The sequence below is a fragment of the Vipera berus genome (genome assembly GCF_964194415.1).
Source record: "Vipera berus genome assembly, chromosome: 5".
NCBI lineage: Eukaryota > Metazoa > Chordata > Lepidosauria > Squamata > Viperidae > Vipera > Vipera berus.
In genome coordinates this window covers 72,127,520-72,149,830 of record NC_138207.1, presented here as the reverse complement: position 1 = coordinate 72,149,830, position 22,311 = coordinate 72,127,520, and the positions used below count along the sequence as shown (strand labels likewise).

Sequence of the window (22,311 nt, the reverse complement as noted above, 5' to 3'; positions counted from 1 at the left end):
CTCAAGCTGTACCAACTCTGTTTCTCCCTTTTATAAATGGGTCATGATCAGGATACACTGTGGTAGGTAATCCAATGCCTGCTTGTCCAGGTGTGCAGGACCTGTTGTGTTTCTCAGCATGACACATGCCTGGAAATTTCTCAAATTGAGACTCCTCTGCCAACTGAGAGCCGGTGCTCTCTGTGTCTGCAGCAATATCAGCTCTTCTTCCTCAGGCAAAACAGGATGATCTTACTGGCCAAAATGGCAGCTAAAACATCAGTGCACCTGTGGAGGAGTGGAGGCTATAGGTCTGCCAAAGCTGTTTGTTGACCTTTATCTGCCCTACTAAAAAAATAGGGATTTCCTGGGTAGGTATTTGAGAGGTTGGAAAGAAGGATACCCCATCCCTAGATTGGTTTACAGGTAGTCTTTGACATACAGGTAATCTTTGACAAGTATGGTTGTATGTCATAATAGTCATAAAATGTGACTGACCCTAATTTTATGATCTTTTTGCAGTGGTTGTTAAGCAAACAATGGTTTATTATGGGTGTGATTTTGCTGAAAACTGGGAGCAAATGCTGGTTTTCAGCAAAACTGTCATACAATGTGATCATGTGACCACAGGACACTGCAAAAACCATAAATATGTCCTTGCCAAGCGCCCAAAGCTCGGCCATGAAAACTTCAAAAATTGTCAATCAAAAAATGGATTTTTGTCAAATAATGGCATAACCATTATTTTTGTGGTCAAGTCACATAATAAATCATGTATCCACAGACCACTGAATATTTTTCTTCACTTTCATCATGCAATTTTAATAATATCCCTGACTTTTTTGATACTAGCAAACTATACTTCTTACATTAACGTACCCAAAATGTCCTTGCCTATCCATCTCCCCCTGAAGGTGCAATTCCGATTTGCAGTGTGATTTTTATGAGGTAAAATAAAAATTGTATTTTTTTCTCCCACATCCGTGTTCCCCACAAGGAATTGGTTTGGATGACAGTATTAATTGTGAACTGCCATAAACTCAGAAAGACATTTTTATTGCAGACAAATACAATTTAATTTTGAGAGGAGAAACTAGTTAAGTCTGAAGTAAAGGGTGGTGCCATCCTGAAGTTCATTACAAATGCTTTTGAATTGCATTGTCCTCCAGGCCATTACTCATGATAATAAGAAAGTGTATATTTGAATATTGTGAGTACTTGATGTCTCACTATATCTGAGGAGAGCAATTCTTTTTGTTTCCTGTTTACGTTTTAAAAAGAGAAACGGCTTTGTCACTGTGATAAATAAATTATTATTAATATAGTTTTAAATCAGAAAGCAAAATGCCTTCCCTTTGCTTTTTTTGTAGTTACATTTGACTTCTTGCAGGTAGCTGAATACTGAAAGGTATATATCTTCCAAGCAATATTTTTTGTACTGTGGAAAGTCTTTAGGGAAAGAAAATTCACCATTTGGTGTGACAAAATAGTAAGCAAAAATATATTTCTGGGAACACTATTGTTTCTTGGAATCTGATTGTTCTGCACAAGGAAACGATTGTTTAAAGCACAAACCACCAACAAAGCTAAAGTAAGAAAGGAATGATAAAAGGTAAAATTCTGTAACCGTCATAAGTGTGAAAAACAGTCATAAGTCACTTTTTCAGTGCCGTTGTAACTTCGAACCGTCACTAAATGAATGGTTATAAGTCAACGACTACCTATATCTCCATCCAACTTTGCTGTATCTTGTTCTCCCCTCCCAATGTTATCCTTTTATGTTGTTCCTTTTCCTTCTTGATACTCTGAAAAGGAATTATGGGAAAGTATATGTGTATTTGTACGTATGTGAGAAAATATCTGGTTGCAAATCAGTTGGTACACAGATACAGTACACATACACATATCTATACATGAAAAATAGTTCATCTATTTTCTGCTGCCCTATTAGATTCCACTTTATTCAGAGGGTTTGGGGAAACTTTCAGATAATAGCTATAGTTGCCATTATATTACTGAATATCTATAGGTGAATATTTTTATTCAATAAAATAAAATATTTAATGAAAATATTGTGTTCACTTTTTCTTCTTTGTAGATTTGGTGATAACTTCATTAGTGAAGCATAGTTTTTTTTAAAAAAATAAGTAAATGATAAGGTGATTGATAGGCATCCATTTGACTTATAGCGGTATATAAGTGAAGTATTAGATTTTGACTGAAACTACCCAGAGTCAAGTCTATCCTCAGCCATAGAAACAGATTGGATGGTTGGACCTATCACCTCCTCTCAGACCAACTAAGCACAGATAAAATGAAAGGAGGTTGTTTTAAACTGTCTTTTGCTTGTTGAGAAAAGTTGGGATAGAAACTTAAGAAATAAGCCCAGACCACCTTTACAGCCATCTATAGGCTTTCTAGCTCCCCTAGCTTTAATTCAAGTCCAGGAAGTAACATAATGTGGGAACAATATGCAGGAACCATTTTCAATTGGGAAACGAAAGTATTCATGAAGAATGTGACTAATGGAGAAATCTCACAAGAACAAATGAAACATTGAGATGTTCTGCTAGAAGGTAACAAAACTTTCAAAAATTGGAAAATAGTTTTCAGACCAATATTACTTTTAATAATGGTCAGTGGTGGGATTCAGCCAGTTCACACCACTTTGGCAGAACTGGTAGCTAATTTTTTGTTGACCAGGCCCAGAATGGACTTCCAGAAGTAGCATCCACACAGAGAACCAGTTGTTCACATATTTGAATTCCACCACTGGTGGTGGTAGAATATCTGTTTTACTATGTAATGCGCAACAGTCAAGCACATAACTCTTTATATTACATAGTCCTAAAAAAAGTCCTAAAAAGAAGACCCTTGTTTTATTAAACACATGTTAAATCTGAACTACTGCATTTATTTCTTTTCTTTTTGTTTGTGTTGTCAATTCAAATTATACCCAGTTGAACGGAGATAGCAATAATGACAGTTTTTTTATTGTAAGTAAATAAATCAAAACATGCCAAAATGTGCCTTATAGAAAAAAGGCAACTCCATAATTTATTGCGGCATTCATCAACAATGTTTTGTTGAAGGAGTGCTGATTTAATTTTTATTTAAAATGTCTTAATGAGTTCCTGGTAGTGGGAGAAAGCATTGAGCAATGAAAGCACTATTTGAAATGAAAGATTTAATGCCCGTCTTTCAATTGATTGCCAACAGTATTTGATTAGACATACATAGCGTTTTAGTTTTCTTCTCAGTTTAAAACTATAATGCTGCTTTTTCAAATGTTTTATATTTTATTTATTTAATTAATTAATTAATTAATTTATAATTGAATTTCTATGCCGCCCTTCTCCTGAAGGACCCAGGGCGGTGTACAGGGCAATAAAAGCACTACAAAAGTTACAAAAGTTAAAAGTAAAATTAAATTAATGAAGCCCTAACAATAAATAATTAAAAATACCCCAAACCCTTAAACCAGGCTGGCCTGTTCAAATAAATTTATCTTGAGAGGTTATGCAGATAGTGGGAATGGACGATTTTTCTTGCCTGTCTCTTGTGTCTTTTATTCTATAAGGAAGCTACTGGTGTTTCTTATAAAGAACCTCTGGCATTGTGGTGTTCTTTGGTAAGGTACTAAGAAACCTGATGTACTTTTTACACTAGTCTTTTTCAAAGGTTCTACCTTTGTTGTTGTTAGTTGCGAAGTCTTGTCCGACACATTGCGACCCCATGGACAACGTTCCTCCAGGCCTTCCTGTCCTCTACCATCTTCTGGAGTCCATTTAGGCTCATGTTCTACCTTTAGAGAACCTTTTTCACATCATGCTTGATGTCTGGTTTGGTGAGATAAATTGTATTTCAGCTAATACTGTAGTTACCCACAGAGATCAGTTCCTTGCATGCTTTTTAAATTTTCACTTGATATAATATGTTGGCATATAATAGAAAGTTAGCACACCGAAAGAAGTTCGAATGTCTACAGTTCCAGCTTTTCACATAGCATCAACAATAAATTAGTGTGTACTATTTATTCATTCATTCACAAAGACATATCCATCATGGTTTCAGCAGAAGAGAATATCTGTAGCTTAGGGTTAAACAGTGGGATCTTCAGTGCTGTTTGAACTTGGCTATTTGCTTGCAAACATTTCATTACCTCACCAGGTAACATCTTCAGGAGCAAAAGGTGAGGCTCTCTGCATCCTTCTGCCCCCCCCCGTTGATGTCATTCACTATATCAGACCACAATTTTCAGTCATTGTAAACCATCCTTGCTTTCACCACAGCCCTATGTTAATTTACACATTCACTCTTTTGTTTTTATCCCTCTCTTTTTCAGAATCTCATCAACTCCACCCAGCCACAACCTCTTCTCAATACATTCATTTTTTCTTCATATATTTGTTTTGCAATTTGATTTTCATTCATTCCCTCCATATGACCAAGCCCCCAACACATGTCTTTCTTACCAATCAGTTTTGTATTCAACCTCTGCTTACTCCACACTTGTTTTGTTGACCCTACTGTATATCTTCTTGTTTTACCATAACTCATAGAGAAAAATCAAGTAGTACATTTATTAGCAATTAGTAACACCTCAGGGACCTTTTGCTGAAAAAAAGAAAAAAATGAAGTGATGATTTATGGATTTGATGATTAGAAAGGCTAGATTATGGAATCTTTGATGTAACCTTACAGAGAGAGCAAAATATAAATATAACTGCTGTTCAGAAGACTGAAGGCTACTTTAATATACTTTTTTCCTTTCCTTTCTATTTCTTTTTCTATATTTCTTTTTTATCTTTTTATTACTCTTCTCCATTTCTCTTATATTCATAATTATCCCACATTTTGCTCATGTCTTCTTGAGTACCCTTTGAGTCAGATTTCTGCCAAATATCTAGCCAAGTGCATTTAACTATGTAATAAGGTAAAGGTTCCCCCGCACATGTGTGCTAGTCGTTTCTGACTCTAGGGGCCGGTGCTCATCTCCGTTTCAAAGCTGAAGAGCCAGCGCTTGTCTGAGGTCATCTCCATGGTCATGTGGCCGGCATGACTAGATGCCAAAGGAGCACAGAACGCTGTTACCTTCCCACCATAGTGGTCCCTATTTTTCTACTTGCATTTTTATGTGCTTTCGAACTTCTAGGTTGGCAGAAGCTGGGACGAGTAACAGGCGCTCACTCTGCTACGCTGCACTCGGGATTCGACCAGCCAAACTGCCGATCTTCTGATCGACAAGCTCAGTGTCCTAAACCCACGGAGCCACCGCGTCCCTTAACTATGTAATATGTCCCCCCATTTTTATTTTTTTACATTCACTCTTGCTATCTTCACTTTGCATTAGAAAGGACCATATTCTTCCAGTCGTCAGATACAAATGCAGTAGTCACACACATATTAAATAGGTACATCCAGGTACATCCATATTTCAACATCTCTCCAATGACACCATCTCTCCTGCAGCCCTGCCATTTTTCAACATATTCAGTGTTTCTTCTTTCCTTTCTATCATTTTTTCTTAACTTTTATTACACTTATTTTAATTCTACTGTTTAATATATCACTACCCTATTCTAAGTAGGTAGTTCAAAATTAAATTAAAGGCCTAATAAAATATTAATATGTTTAGAAAAAAATAATCAACCAATAACCTCCCAACCAATTTTAAGAAAAACAGTTGTACTTTCATAGGATCAAAAAAGATTTGTGTGGTTAATAAAAAGAAATAAGCTATAATAAGTCTGTTGAAAATGTTGACCTCATCTACTCTGTATAAACATTATACAATATTTCTTCTCTTTTTTGAAGAAATGGTTCACTTATAACCATTTTTTTACGATCAGTCACTTTTATTTTATCATTCTATGAAACATCTTTTAAATATTTCTTAGCATAATTCCATATACTTCTTTGACATAATTCTTTTCATTCTCTTCTAACTGTTTCCACATCTTTTTTCCTTATGTCTACTTTTTCATTCTGCTGGGAGATTAATATTTTTCTCTCTCTCAGGACTTATACTTTGTCTTCCTGCAGTCATTCTGCTTCAACTTTTCTTTTTTCTTTTTATATATCCAATGTTTTTCAAGACCAGCTCCTCTCAATATAAAAAAATGCTCTGTTTCACATTCAGAATCTCCCATTATTTTGTTATCCTTCACTAATTCTCTCAATCTGACATTATAAATAACAACTCCATCATGCCTAAGATTTATATTTATTCCTTTTCCATGTGTACATAGAAATAGATTGTGCTTAAATCTTATCTTAAACACATACACACACATACACACACACAAAATGACCCTCCAACTCTGAACTTTTGCTAAGTAGATACATACCTTATAGTCAAGTCCTTATTCATTCATCAGTCTTTTTTATAAATAATAATAATAATAATAATAATAATAATAATAATAATAATAATAATAATAATAATAATAATAATAATAATAATAAGAAGAAGAAGAAGAAGTTGGGACCTTGGAGGTCATCTAGTCCAATCCCCTGCTCAGGCAGGAAACCTTATACCATTTCAGAAAAATGGCTGGCCAGTCTTTTCTTAAAAACTTCCAGTGTTGGAGCATTCACCACTTCTGGAGGCAGGTTGTTCCACTGGTTAGTTGTTCTAACTGTCAGGAAATTTCTCCTTAGTTCTAGGTTGCTTCTCTCCTTGACTAGTTTCCATCCGTTGCTTCTTGTCCTGCTTTCAGGTGCTTTGGAGAATAGCTTGACTCCCTCTTCTTCATTCATCTTATTCCTACATTGTGTTACTCATCACAATTTATTATTGGCTCATACTTATTCAAAATGTTACACAATTTTCCCACGGTCCCATCCATGTTCTACAACTGGACTTATAATAAAGTAGAAATCATCTACACTAGTTGTGATTCCTATCTGGTTTATCCCACAAGCCATCAATCTGTAGTTGATAGGAAAAACCAAGAAGCAGAGGGAGGCAAATGAAGCACCCCAAAACAGAATGTAGCTTGTTTTTCTATGATGGGAGGGGAGATGGGTATCAAATGAATTGGAAAAAATGATAATTTCCGAGAGGAAAAGGTATCTTCATATCATGTAGGTTCTATAATATTGGACTATGCTCTTTGCAGATATCTTGTTTTACCATAGAAAATATGCAAAACCATTTGGGAAATACAATATTAATTTAATGGCAATACAAACATGAAGTGAGATCCAGTCATTTTTAGAGCAACCTGATTAAAATAATCGAGACTTGTAAGATCACTTCCATGCTGCCCAGTCCCTCAAATCATTACAGCAGTTTTGTACCATTGTGTGAGTACATGGCCTCTTTTACTATCCTCCCACTGAATTGACTGACACTCCTTCCAGCTGGCCAATCATAGGCTAGAAAAAATAGCAAGCACTTGGTGTTGAATAGCCATTAGCTTTGCTTCATGGAAAGAATATGTGGGGACAGAACACTAATATCAGGAATACAACTTTAACAAGAAAGGATTAGTCTGTTAATACAACTAAAAATAAGCTTTATTTAGGAAATAATGTGGTGGTAGGAAACTCTAAATTAATTCAGTCTGTCTATTGCTAAGGAGATGTAATATACTCTCTTTATTATGGTGTTATGTATTAATACTGATATTATGGTGCTGTAAAACTAGAGTACCTCCAACAGTTTTGGAGGGAAACTTCAATAGGATTCAAGCAAGCTAGTGTTGTGATTGGTTGACACCCTAGAGGCGAAATGTATAAATAGCAGGCATGTTGCCAGTATTTGACAGTTCTGTTCTTGGTTGAATAAACACTTTTGTATAATGCTGGTCTGGTCATTGCCTTCAAAACCCACTACACAATAATAGAATCAGAGTAGGTCAGGTGAGAACCTCAACTAAATCAGATGGGATTCAGAAGAGAAAGGGAATTGAATTGAGAGGGGAAGGAACTGATGAAATCCCAAAAATAACAGTCTTCTTAGAAAGCATGTTGCATAAAGGTAAAGGTAAAGGTTCCCCCGCACATGCGTGCTAGTCGTTTCCAACTCTAGGGGCCGGTGCTCATCTCCGTTTCAAAGCCAAAGAGCCAGCGTTTGTCTGAGGACGTCTCCGTGGTCATGTGGCCGGCATGACTAGATGCCAAAGGCGCACAGAATGCTATATAGATACATGCAAAGTAAAGGGTATATTTTAGGTAAGGAAAAGAGAGTTCTCTACTGCATCTATTGCCTAACATTTACCGCGGAAGGATGTTAGTGTTTCCAAAGTTGATTTCCAACAGCTGGTGCCCAAATCCCAAACTTGTTCTTTACTTACTAGAGGAAAGCCCAGAGACAGAAAAATTTCCAATGACCCTGAAAGGTTAGAAAAGCTACACTTGGAATAAATGGAAAGGATGTGATGGGGAGGGGGGGGCAAACACATCTTGGAATTGGCCACCAAATGAATATGAAAGAGGCCTTACTCATATTTATGTTGATTATTTCAGGTTGCCTGGATCTAATCCATGGGTCTACCCAATGATGGGATATAGATTAATCTAACCCAAACAAGGTGCTTTAAAAAATGAAATTTCAAATTTGAAAAAGTAAAGAGGTCAACTTACATAGAATTTGGTACCCTTGTAACTGGGCCCCTCTGGATTCTATATAGGACAAAAAGGTCAAATTTTGCACAAAAAAATTAATGGAAATGAGTTTGACATCAGGGCTCAAACAAGGACAATGTAACATCAGAGCATTTTAATGTCCAAAGACACTGCATTACAGATCTCAAAGTTTCTTGGAAGTTAGGAAACTTTACCAGGAAAACTGAGGGAAAGATTTGGTATATGATGACAAGGTTGATCAAAAGGTTTCCAGCTATCTCAGAAGATCTCAACCAATACAATGATTTTTAGCACATTGCAATAATTAATTGATAAAGTACTTTTAATTTGTTTCAGTGTAAGCTGGATCTATATAATCACATTGTCTTTCCCTCCTATGTCCTCCACCTCATCCCAATTAAAACTTTACACTACAGATCTGATGAAGAAGGTTGTAGTTCATAAGAGTTTATGGCTTTTAACAAAATGGGTTACTTGGAAAAGATGCTACTAAACTCTTATTGATTCCAAGCTCTGTTTTCACTGCCCCTTGTGTGTCCCTCAGACTTGAGATTGGAATGATGGCTTGAAGGCATATGATCAGCTACTAGCTTAAGAATCAATTCTTTTTCAGAGTTTTATTACTTCTGCTAAGTTTGACGGATGACCATGTATTAAATTGGATATAGCAGATCATATTAAGGTCATATTGGCTTTTTGGCAGAATTCCTTAACTGTGAGGGGCGTGTGCAGGCTAATCAAGTTTTTCTTCAAAGAATAAATGATAGAGAATGTCAGAATGAATTCAGTGGGATTGACTAGGGAAATTTGGTTACAGATTTTACTTGGGAACCAGAACATTGTCTAAATAAGCTCAGCTTTCCCAAGGGATAGAAATCATTTTCTCCTTTCTGCACTTCAGGTTACATATTCCAAGACCAACGTAAAGAGTACACTTCAACAAGAATAACCAACTAGTTCTATTATACTGTATGGTACTTTTTATAAAGCACTAGATAAAAGGTATATTTTTTTCTCTTCTGTGCAGAGAGCTCCAGGTTAAGACTCGAAATATCTTATTACCTACTGTATGTGATAGCAAAATTTTGTGGGGCTGCCATGAAAATGAGGCAACAGATTATGTAAAAATTCAGCACTGTTCTACATGTGTTTTTGTAATTTTGTTGATCACTGATTGTAAATAAGAACTTTAAGCCTTGCGTTCCACCCATGATCCTTTTAGTATGTTACCTAAATTTGCCAGATGTCATTGCTTGTCTTAGACGTTTTTGGATTGTCCTGTCGTTTTCCCACGGAGTGTAAAGTTCTTCTCATATTTTGCCATTAATAATAGCCTAGAACCTTAATACTTGGTGGTCGTTCATTCCATTTACAAGAAATGATGAAAGTAGAGCATTATACAGAAAGGAAACTTAACTCCCTTTGTCCTCCAGTAGAACCAAATAATGCACAGTTTAGTCCTGTATTTTAAGTAACAAGCATTTTTTGACATTTGTGAGCCTTTCCTGTATCTGGGTGACCCAAACTGGCTTTTTAAAAGAGAATAAGGCAGGAAATAGATGTTATCTTAGCAACTACATCTCTTCTAACTTTCATCTGCCAAGTTAGCAAGTTTATTGGACTGAGACAGCACATTATGTTGTCAATGCGAACAATGGCTGTTAGGTTTCTTCTTGTACAGAGAATTTATTTTGAGTTTTCTTTCTTTAACTGTGAACAAGCAAACAATTTTGATACTGTGAAGTATTTGTGATTCTGTCAGTGTTGTCTTTAGCTCTCATTTCAATAATTCTCAATTAGGTTCAGCCCTGCAGTTAATGATGTTGATATATGTTTTTCTACATGTTGTTCCTAGTATACACACTTTTTTCCAACCAATGTTTTACTAGCAATATATACATATGGCTGGGAAATGGTTGTTTTAACCATTTAGTCATGTCCAAATCTTGGCAACTTTATAAGGAAGTGTTCTCCATATATGTATATTTGTGAATAAGTATGTTTAGAGCATGTGCTATGTTGTAAGTTTCTAAAACCTGAAGATTTTAGCACAGAGAGGGATTTCAGAATTTCTATTTATTTATTTATTTATTATCAAGTCTGAATTTGCTGTATTTGTCTAAAAATACTACTAAGTTTATTTTTTAAAATTCTTGTATGGGCCTCAATTTGATTCACTTTCATTAGCATTTAAAAAATCTGTTGCTACTGAAAGATACTTACTTTTAGAGGAATAGACACACAGTTATGGAGCTAGATTCTTTTTTTTTTATCAGTTTATGAAAGATGACAAAAATTGCAGGAATAGTTATATATATATATATATATATATATATATATATATATATATATATATATATATGGAACTTTGGTCATTCGGGTTTTTCCCCGCGTAGAGCTAAAGGTGTAGGAGCAACGTTTCGACGGAATCCCATCCGTCATCATCAGGCTGGTGGCTTCTGCTTCCTTCTTCTGGGAGAAGCATGTGGCTGTTTGTTCCTCTTTTTTAAACTGCCAGAGGGGGTGTGTTCTGTGGGTGGAGGTGTGCTCTGATTGGGTGGGGGAGTAAGTGTGTTCTGATTGGGTGGGAGTGTGTTTTGAATGGTGGGTGTGTTCTGATTGGGTGGGGGTGTGTTTTGAGTGGATGGGCTGGTCTCAGCTGCCAGCCTTAGACCTGAGCTGGTGAGTTGTGCTGCTTTTGTTCGGCTTCGTGTTTGTGGTGGTGCCATGTTTTTATAGTGGGTGTCAGTTTGCTTATTGTGTAGTTTGGAGGGGTTTAAAGTGGCTGATGTTGCAGCTGTAGTTAGGTTTCTGTTTTGTGGTTGTGCCTCGTTATCATTGTGGGTTCGGATTTGCTTTTTGAATGGTTGTGTGGTGGTGATGTCATGTGGTGTTATCATGACTTTGGGTCTATCATTCTTGGTGGTTGGAACTCGTCTGTCAATCAAGGCGGGTTTCCAAATGGTTGGTAGGCGAGAGGTATCATCTCGTTTGTTTATGCTGTGGGGGCGTTTTTCTATCTCAATGGCTTCTCTGATTATTCTGTTGTTAAAATGCTCAATTTTGGCGATAGTTTTGGTTTTTTTAAAATCAATTTCATGTCCCGTGGCTTCAAAGTGTTGGACCAGGGATGAAGTTTGTTCTCCTTTTCTGAGTGAGATTTTGTGCTCTTCAATGCGTGCACTTATTCTTCTGTTGGTCTGTCCGATGTATGTGGTGGGGCAGGTGGTGCATGGGATTTCGTATACTCCTTGGTTTTCTAAGCCAATTATGTCCTTGGGGTTTCTTAGGATGGTGGATATTTTTCTGTCTGTGTAGAATGCTGTTTTGATGTTGTGTTTTTGGAGGACCTTGCTGATTCTGTCTGTGGTCCCTTTTAAGTATGGGAGGAGGGCTTTGCCATTTTCTTGTTCTCTGTCTTGGGTTTTTGTGGGTGTCTCTCTTCGGATTAAGTTGGTAATCGTGTTTCTTTGGAATCCATTGGCTGTTAGTACATTAGTGAGAGTGTGTAGTTCGGTTTTTTGGTGTTGTTCGTCAGCTAGGCGTTTTGTTCTGGAGATGAGTGTCTTGGCTACGGAGTTGATCTGTGCTGGGTGGTGGTGTGAGAGTGCGTTCAGATAGCAGTTTGTGTGTGTTTTTTATGGTAGATAGTGTGTCCTAGGGAGCCGTTGGATTTCTTGTAGACTAAGACATCAAGGAAGGGAAGTTGATTGTTAGCTTCTGTTTCCATGGTGAATTGTATTTTGGGGTGTAGGCTATTGAGGTGTGTGAGGAAGTCATCCAGTTTTTCTTTGCCGTGTGGCCAGATTACGAAGGTGTCATCTACGTATCAGAGCCAGAGTTTGGGTTTGTGGTTGGATTTTTCTAGAGCGAGGGTTTCAAAGTGTTCCATGTAGAGGTTTGCGATGACAGGTGAAAGGGGTGATCCCATGGGTGCTCCTTCCATTTGTTTGTATCTTTGTCCATTGTAGATGAAGTATGTGTTAGATAGGCAGTGGTTGGTCAGATCTAGGATGTGTTTTGGGGGGTTGTATTTATTTAGGATAGCTGTCAAGGCTTCTTTGATTGGCACTTGGGTGAAGAGGGATACGACATCGAAGCTCACAAGTAGGTCACAGGGCTGTAAGTTTAGTTAGCTTATGATCTCTATGAATTGGAATGAATCTTGTACATGTGAGGTGATGGAACACTTTGAAACCCTCGCTCTAGAAAAATCCAACCACAAACCCAAACTCTGGCTCAGATACGTAGATGACACCTTCGTAATCTGGCCACACGGCAAAGAAAAACTGGATGACTTCCTCACACACCTCAATAGCCTACACCCCAAAATACAATTCACCATGGAAACAGAAGCTAACAATCAACTTCCCTTCCTTGATGTCTTAGTCTACAAGAAATCCAACGGCTCCCTAGGACACACTATCTACCATAAAAAACACACACAAACTGCTATCTGAACGCACTCTCACACCACCACCCAGCACAGATCAACTCCGTAGCCAAGACACTCATCTCCAGAACAAAACGCCTAGCTGACGAACAACACCAAAAAACCGAACTACACACTCTCACTAATGTACTAACAGCCAATGGATTCCAAAGAAACACGATTACCAACTTAATCCGAAGAGAGACACCCACAAAAACCCAAGACAGAGAACAAGAAAATGGCAAAGCCCTCCTCCCATACTTAAAAGGGACCACAGACAGAATCAGCAAGGTCCTCCAAAAACACAACATCAAAACAGCATTCTACACAGACAGAAAAATATCCACCATCCTAAGAAACCCCAAGGACATAATTGGCTTAGAAAACCAAGGAGTATACGAAATCCCATGCACCACCTGCCCCACCACATACATCGGACAGACCAACAGAAGAATAAGTGCACGCATTGAAGAGCACAAAATCTCACTCAGAAAAGGAGAACAAACTTCATCCCTGGTCCAACACTTTGAAGCCACGGGACATGAAATTGATTTTAAAAAAACCAAAACTATCGCCAAAATTGAACATTTTAACAACAGAATAATCAGAGAAGCCATTGAGATAGAAAAACGCCCCCACAGCATAAACAAACGAGATGATACCTCTCGCCTACCAACCATTTGGAAACCCGCCTTGATTGACAGACGAGTTCCAACCACCAAGAATGATAGACCCAAAGTCATGATAACACCACATGACATCACCACCACACAACCATTCAAAAAGCAAATCCGAACCCACAATGATAACGAGGCACAACCACAAAACAGAAACCTAACTACAGCTGCAACATCAGCCACTTTAAACCCCTCCAAACTACACAATAAGCAAACTGACACCCACTATAAAAACATGGCACCACCACAAACACGAAGCCGAACAAAAGCAGCACAACTCACCAGCTCAGGTCTAAGGCTGGCAGCTGAGACCAGCCCATCCACTCAAAACACACCCCCACCCAATCAGAACACACCCACCATTCAAAACACACTCCCACCCAATCAGAACACACTTACTCCCCCACCCAATCAGAGCACACCTCCACCCACAGAACACACCCCCTCTGGCAGTTTAAAAAAGAGGAACAAACAGCCACATGCTTCTCCCAGAAGAAGGAAGCAGAAGCCACCAGCCTGATGATGACGGATGGGATTCCGTCGAAACGTCGCCCCTACACCTTTAGTTCTACGCGGGAAAAAACCCGAATAACCAAAGATCCATATATATATATATATATATATATATTACACATTGGAGATGATGGGCAAAAGTATTGTTGTTGTTTTGTTATTAGCTGCGAAGTCGTGTCCGACCCATCGCGACCCCATGGACAATGTTCCTCCAGGCCTTCCTGTCCTCTACCATCTGCTGGAGTCCATTTAAGCTCACGCCTACTGCTTCAGTGACTCGATCCAGCCACTTCATTCTCTGTCATCCCCTTCTTCTATTGCCCTCAATCTTTCCCAGCATTAGGCTCTTCTCCAGTGAGTTCTTCCTTCTCATTAGGTGGCCAAAGTATTTGAGTTTCAACTTCAGGATCTGGCCTTCTAAAGAGCAGTCAGGGTTGATCTCCTCTAGGACTGACCGGTTTGATTGCCTTGCAGTCCAAGGGACTCGCAGGAGTCTTCTCCAGCACCATAGTTCAAAGCCCTCAATTCTTTGGCGCTCGGCCTTTTTTATGGTCCAACTTTCACTGCCATACATTGCAACTGGGAAGACCATAGCCTTGACTATACGCACTTTTGTTGACAGGGTGATGTCTCTGCTTTTCAGTGTGCTGTCTAGATTTGCCATGGCTTTCCTCCCCAGGAGCAAGCGTCTTTTAATTTCTTGGCTACAGTCCCCATCTGCAGTGATCTTGGAGCCCAGGAAAATAAAATCTGTCACTACCTCCATTTGATGGAAGTAAATTCCATCAAATAAGTCAGGGAGGAGGCAGAGACGCAGTTCCTTTTGCTGGGTTCTGTGGCAGCTTAGAGGAGCTAACAATATAAGACCAGGAAATGATATTGTTTCTACTGCTTCAGTACTGCTGCTGTTTAGAGAAATCACTGCAAACTACAGGTGGTTGATCTGTTTGCTGCACTTTCCTTTCCCTTTTGCCTTTTGCAAAGATAATATTATCTCCCTTTCTACAGTGCTATGAACCACAAAACCTATTTATTCACTTTTGCAATAATTTTGCACCATTTCATACAGCCACTTATTCTGGGTTTGGCAAATCAGTACACATCCATTTATCAGAGTTACTAGTAAAATCTTCCCAGAGGGGAAAAAATAAAAGTACATCCAGCAAATCCAGAACAAATGGTGACATTTGAAATGTTCAAAAGCTATATTAATGAGGAGATGTATAATGATGATGATGATGATGATAGTAAAGTTGGAAGGGACGTTGGAGGTCATCTAGTCCAGCCCCTTGTTCAGGCAGGAAACCCTACACCATTTCAGACAAATGGCTGTCCAGTCACTTCTTAAAAACTTCCAGTGATGGAGCATTCACAGCTTCTGGAGGCAGGTAGTTCCACTGGTTAGTTGTTCTAACTGTCAGGAAATTTCTCCTTAGTGCTTCTCTGATTAGTTTCTATCCGTTGCTTCTTGTCCTGCCTTCAGGTGCTTTGGAGGATAGCTTGACTCCCTCTTCTTTGTGGCAGCCCCAGAGATATTGGAAGACTGCTATCTTGTCACCTCCAGTCCTTCTCTTCATTAAATTAGACATACCCAATTCCAGCAACCGTTCCTGAAATGGTTTAGCCTCCAGTCCCCTACACATCTTTGTTGCTTTTCTCTGTACTCTTTCTAGCGTCTCAAGATCTTTTTTACATCGTGGTGACCAAAATTGGATGCAGTATTCCAAGTGTGGCCTTACCAAGGTATTGTAAAATGATATTAACACTTCACCTGATCTTGATTCTATCCCCCTGTTAATGCAGCCTAGAACTGTGTTGGCTTTTTTGGCAGCTGCAGCACACTGCTGGCTCATATTTAAGTGATTGTCCAATAGGATTCCAAGATCCCTCTCACAGTTAATACTATTGACCAAGGTACCAGGGGTGTCAAACTCACAATATCACATGACGTGTTGCGATGTATCACGACTTTTTCTCCCTTACCAGCAATGGGGTTGGTGCAGTTTCGGCTTGACACATCCAGCCCGTGGACCAGCGGTTTGATACCCCTGACCTATAGTATACCTGTGGATTTGGTTTTTCTTGCCTAAATGTCTTTAGGCAATGTCTTCTTCCAAATTCTTTCTGAAATTGGTACCCAGCCTGTGGTGTTCAAAGTGGAGGATAATAAAATCTGCAAGATGGCAGTTGTGGCATCATGGTCCAAGCTCTGCCCCTTTGATATGGATGATTGTACTGTATAAATATTAAAAAGAAGGGGGCTTGGACTGTAACATACACCATCTTGCAGACCCATCCATGGACATTCTGCATCAATTCTTTTTTTTTAAATTTCAGCCAGGTTTATTTCTGATTTTGGGATCTGAAACTGCTTTAAACTATTATCCTTGATTGCTTCAAACTAAGACACTTTCATGAAAAGATATATTTGAAAAAAAAGGCTAGGGGCAGAGACTTCAACAAGGCAGCACTTATTTTACTTTTTTTAGGCTCTGGAAATTTATCCAGATTCCACCAAGAGCCTTGGTGGAGCAGTGGGCTAATGCCTCCTTAAGTAACACCAGCTGCCTGCAATTAGTGCAGGTTCGCATCCCACCAGGCTCAAGGTTGACTCAGCCTTCCATCCTTCCGAGGTAGGTAAAATGAGGACCCAGATTGTTGGGGGCAATTAAGCTGACTTTGTAACAATGCCGCTTGGGGTGTGTGTGAAAGCCCTAATAAGTAGGCATATACATAGAATGAAGGCTACTGCTTAGCTTGTAAGCCGCCCTGAGTCTTCGGAGAAGGGCGTGATATAAATGGAATTAAAATAAAATAAAAATAAAAAAATTCTATGTCTCAATAAATATTCTATATATTTATCCAGATTCTGTTCCAATATTTGAAGGGCTGCCACAAAGATGAAGGGGTCAAACTATTTTCCAAAGCCCTGATAAGATAAGATAAGAAACAATGGATGGAAACTAATCAGGAGAGAAGCAACCTAGAACTACAGAAAGATTTCCTAACGTGAGAACAAACAGCCAATGGAATGGCTTGTTTTCAGAAGTTGTGGGCACCCCAACACTGGAGGCTTTCAAGGAGACATTGGACAGCCATTTGTCAGAAATAGTATAGGGTCTCCTGCTCAAGCAGGGGGTTGGACTAGAAGACCTCAAAGGTCCTTTCCAACTCTTGTTATTCTATATTCTATGTTCTATATGTCAGCATTCTCTGGATAATGAACGCTAAAACAACACATCTTTACAGGATATGGTATTAAGCAGGGGTCTTCAAACTTGGCCCTTTTATGACTTGTGGACTTCAACTCCCAGAATTCCTCAGCCAGGCATGCTGGCTGAGGAATTCTGGGAGTTGAAGTCCACAAGTCATAAAAGGGCCAAGTTTGAAGACCCCTGGTATTAAGGATACCCGTGAACGAAATATTTAGCAGCTGTGTTTTATATTTATCATAACTAATAATTGTTATTATTAATAATAAGTATTATAATTAATAATTAAAGATATTTGCTCATTTGCTTACAAATTTTAAACTTTCTGGATGGACTAAAGAATTTCCTGATTTTTCCCTGTTTCCTGTCTTCACCGTGTCAAGGATGCATTTGAAATCCTGGTGGAAAAGTATGAATTCAAGGAAAATAAAGAGTTTTGCCTTGCATTTGGAAGAGCAGCTTCTGTGCTGAAGGGTCTTCCATTCACTGTAGTTCGAGTGAATGACGTTGAAGGTCTGCCCTGGATGGGAGAACGGGTCAAAGAAATAATCGAGGTATATTTTGTGAGGGTGTCATCTAGTGCTTTTTAAAGCATTCCCACTCAGAGACAGACATCAGTGACTTCCTTGTGTCCATGTTGATCTTTTTCCTCTCAATGAGGACAGTCCCTGACTTACAATCATTCATTAGCAACTGTTCAGAGTTACAACAGCACTCAATTTGCAATGGTTGCAGCATCCCAGGGTCATGTGACTGTCATTTGTGACCTTCCCAGCTGGCTTCCGACAAGCAAAGTCAATAAGGCAAGCCGGAGTTGCTTAACAACCATGTGATTCATTCAACAACTGCAACAATTGGCTTAACAAACATGACCCAAACATGGTCATAAAATCAGTTGCAGCTCCACCTTGCTTAACAAGGGTAAATCTAGTCCCAACTGAGGACAGTATTCATCTTGTTCAAAACTATATGGATGGGTGTGGAGAGAACAATAAAATATACCCTATGCCAGAGCTTTTCAACCAGTGGTACGGGTACCACCTGTGGTACATTGGCACCTGGCAGGTGGTATGCGACCATCCTAGAAAAGTGGTAGCGGGGGAGGGGAATAAGCTGAACCAGTGGCAGCACCGCACAAGCCTGAGAGAGAGATGGCTGGAGCTGCAGGGCTGTCAGGCTTCAGCGGAAGCACCAGGATCAACGCTTCTTTGGGGCTGTCAGGGCTCAGTGGAAGTGCCAGGATCAGTGCCAGGCTCCAGCTGGAGGTCGGTGCTGATCCTGGCGCTTCTGCTGAGCCCAGAAGAAGCGCCGATCAGCTGGAATGTTGCAGCATCTCCAGGGTCTTGTGATTTACATTCCGATGCTTGGCAACTAATTCACATTTTTGACGGTCACAGTGTCCCAGGGTCATGTGAAGTGACCAAAACCTGCTGCAACCACCCAGCAGATGGGGGAAATAAAAATCAAACACCTTCCCACCCCTGCTGCCAATCCTCAACAGAAACACTCACAACAATGAAAACCTCGGACAGGAGGAAGAGCGCTGCCGGGCAGGCAGGCAGGTGTCTTGCTCGGCTGTGGCTTGGGGGCCCCTTTTTAAGTGCCATTGTAACTTGAAACAGACACTAAGTGAACTGTAGTAAGTCAAGGACTACCTGTACTTCTTCACTTTTTTCCCTTTTTTTTGGTCATCACGTTTTTGACACCTTGCTAGGTGACTGGTGGTACTCAGATGTTGCCATATCCTAAAAGTGGTACAATGGGTGAAAAGGTTGAAAAGCCCTGCCCTATGCAAACATAACGCTGGGGTTATGATCTAGCCCTGATCTCTGACATAAGAAAGAAAATATTTAACATGTTATACCTCAAACGTGTAGTTTAGTCTCTCCTGTTACAAGGGAGAGCCTTTGTCTCAAGGCAATAACATCCCTCCCACCACTTAGTGAGAAACATTATAAATCCCTCCCATTATCTTTTTGAAACAAGATCATTTCATTGTGTTAATTTTTGTTGAGAGTCTCCAGGAATCGCTTTTGTACCAAAGCATTAAAATTAAAGAGAATTTGCAAAACAGCCCCTTCCCCTGATCATTTTTAGCGACAGACATATTTCCCTCTCTGCACTGTGGATGGATGTTAAGGAAGGGGAGGGGGACACTATAATTAAATGCTGCCTAGAATCGCTGTTCAGATTCTACTTTCCGTTTATTGTGCAACAATAAAAGCTCAGCAGCATATTTTTTTAAAAAATGCCTAGCATGCTTTTTTCCCTAACAAAACCAATAACACTAAGTAAGTGTAAGAGTTCAGCCTGAATTTTAAAAACAGGACTGCTTAAGCACTGAGAGGCTATTAGGAGTAATTAGATTGCAACATAAATACCACAGAAATGTGTACAAACCTGCACAAATATGTCTCCTATGTATTCAGGATATATTAGAAGAAGGGGAGAGTTCTAAAGTGAAAGCAGTACTCAACGATGAAAACTACAGATCAATTAAAGTAAGTCGGCTTCTGCTTTTCTTTCTGACAGTTGCCAAGGGTGTATATACGTTTTCTCTGCATTTCTTCCTCTGAGTCTGCAGATCAGATTACAAGAAAAAAGGAAATCTAACCTTGTTTTGGTTGAGAAGGAAGTACTGTATAATGGCTAAGAAAGTCGCATTCCTCCTTCCTAAATTGGGTGCTCCTCAAGTAAACTAACTGGCATTCAATATGGTGTACAGGTGGTCCTCGATTTATGACTGCAACTGAGCCCCAAATTTCTGTTGCTAAGCGAGACATTTGTTAAATGAGTTTTGCCCCATTTTATGACCTTTCTGGTCACAGTTGTTAAGACTTTGCTTGTCGGAAGGTCGCAAAAGATGATTACAAGATCCCGGGACCTTGCAACCATCATAAATATGAGTCAGTTGCCAAGATTTGAGTTTTGAGCACTGAGCATGGGGATGTTGCAATGGTCGTAAGTGTAAAAAATGGTCATAAATCACTTTTTTAGTGACATTGTAACTTTGAACGGTCACTAAACAAACCATTGTAAGTCGAGGACTACTTTTAATGAATATTGGGCATCTGAAAATTCTGCTGGATATCCTACGGCAGGGGTAGGCAACCTTGGCTCTTTTATGACTCGTGGACTTCAACTCCCAGAATTCCTGAGCCAGCCAAGCTGACTCAGGAACTCTGGGAGTTGAAGTCCACGAGTCATAAAAGAGCCAAGGTTGCCTACCCCTGTCCTATGGAAATGTAATTAGTTAATGACAAATCACTTTGCTCTTTCACTCTTCCAGTGTTAGGTGTATGAAAAGTGGATGTGATTGAGTTATTATGCCTAATGAATGGAAATCTGGCATTCAAATTTAATCCCCTCTCCCCCCCTCCCCCCATGTGGGGTATATTGAGTGATTTTTAGATGTCTCATTATTTCTCTGACCAACAGGACTGTTGTAGTGATCAGAAAATGAGGGAAGATCCTACACGGGTAAATTTCAGTTTCCAGACAAAAGATGAGATATAAAACCTACAATAAACATTTGTCCATGTCGTGGATCTGAGCACCTGGACACTGGAGAAGCTTTGATCCAGATGGTCAAATATAGATCACACACAGCCTCTCAAGAGTCTGCTCTGAAAACCTACTTGTTGAGTTAATGCAGTTACAATCCATGCTGTTCTTCATTCTTAATGAACAGCAATCAACACATTTAATGAATAATTTTTCAACTGCCCAGTATCTATTGAATGAGACAAGACACAAGTGCAGTAATTAATTAATTAACCATTTCATTTATCTGTTACTAATTGTGCTAACAGTAGCATATAAGTCATCAGGATTTAGTCTTAATTTTAAGTCCACTTAGTTGGCTCATTTAAGCCTGATTTCCAAGTAAATTTGTTTTAAGTTGAAGTTTAATTGCACATAAAGTGATTTACTACTGGAACACGGCCATGAAGAAATCTAACTTTACTGACAGTGTTTTAAAAAGCAGATAATATTTCGGGAGTGATGGAAAAGTTTAATTTTGTTTCCTTCTCTGCCAGCGATAACTCATGCTTTAGAAAGCTTATTCTGACCATTATGTAAGAGCTAATAACAACTCTGTGAATTCTCATGATCCTATTAACAAAATACTAGAGAATTAATAGATAAGAATTTAAGTAATTTTTGACAAATGAGATTACAAAATGGAACAGCTCTTCCTCACAAGCACCATGCTTTTCACAAAGAGCAGACAATTTCACTTGCTCTGTCTGAAATGACAAGCCATACGCATTCAAAAATCATTCTTTTCTTTATTGTTTTTGCATTAATAAATCATCTTCTTAGAAATACAAGATAAATTAGCTTGACCCAAATTCAAAGCCTGGAGATTCATCAGAAAGGAAGATTTAAATAGGACTCTCCAGCCAGTTCTAAAATTCAATGTATTCCATTACTTGCCATGCAACTTTGAGCAACAGTCTATTCATAAGATGGCATATATAGAATAGATGCATTGATCTTCTGAGATACCAGTTTCTATGAAGATCATTGCTTTGTTTTCTCAATATCTTTCTAGGACCAACTAGTCTGTAGTTAAAGCACCAACAAAACATTATTGTTGGGAGCCCTTATGGTGCAGTGATTAAACTCTGCCCACAGCCTGGAGTTCGATCCTGACAGGGCTCAAGATTGGTTCAGCATTCTACCCTTCTGAGGTCAGTAAAATGAGGACTTAGATTGGACCTATGCTGACATTATAAACCACCCTTATGGTGCTGTGAAGCACTAAAAGGTAAAAGGTAAAGGTTCCCCCGCACATGCGTGCTAGTCGTTTCCGACTCTAGGGGCCGGTGCTCATCTCCGTTTCAAAGCCGAAGAGCCAGCGCTTGTCCGAGGACGTCTCCGTGGTCATGTGGCCGGC

At 39.1% G+C, this 22,311-nt stretch overlaps 1 protein-coding gene across 1 annotated transcript in view; it reads left to right on the top strand.

Moving 5' to 3' along the window:
* DNTT (DNA nucleotidylexotransferase) overlaps nucleotides 1-22,311 on the top strand; it is a gene marked incomplete at both ends in the record, with an annotated part of 205,688 nt that overhangs the window by 32,071 nt on the left and 151,306 nt on the right. Inside the window, 2 exons of the mRNA XM_081328589.1 lie at nucleotides 17,792-17,962; nucleotides 19,838-19,909. Coding sequence (XP_081184715.1) covers nucleotides 17,792-17,962; nucleotides 19,838-19,909 — 243 coding nt within the window. The remainder of the gene's footprint in view (nucleotides 1-17,791; nucleotides 17,963-19,837; nucleotides 19,910-22,311) is intronic.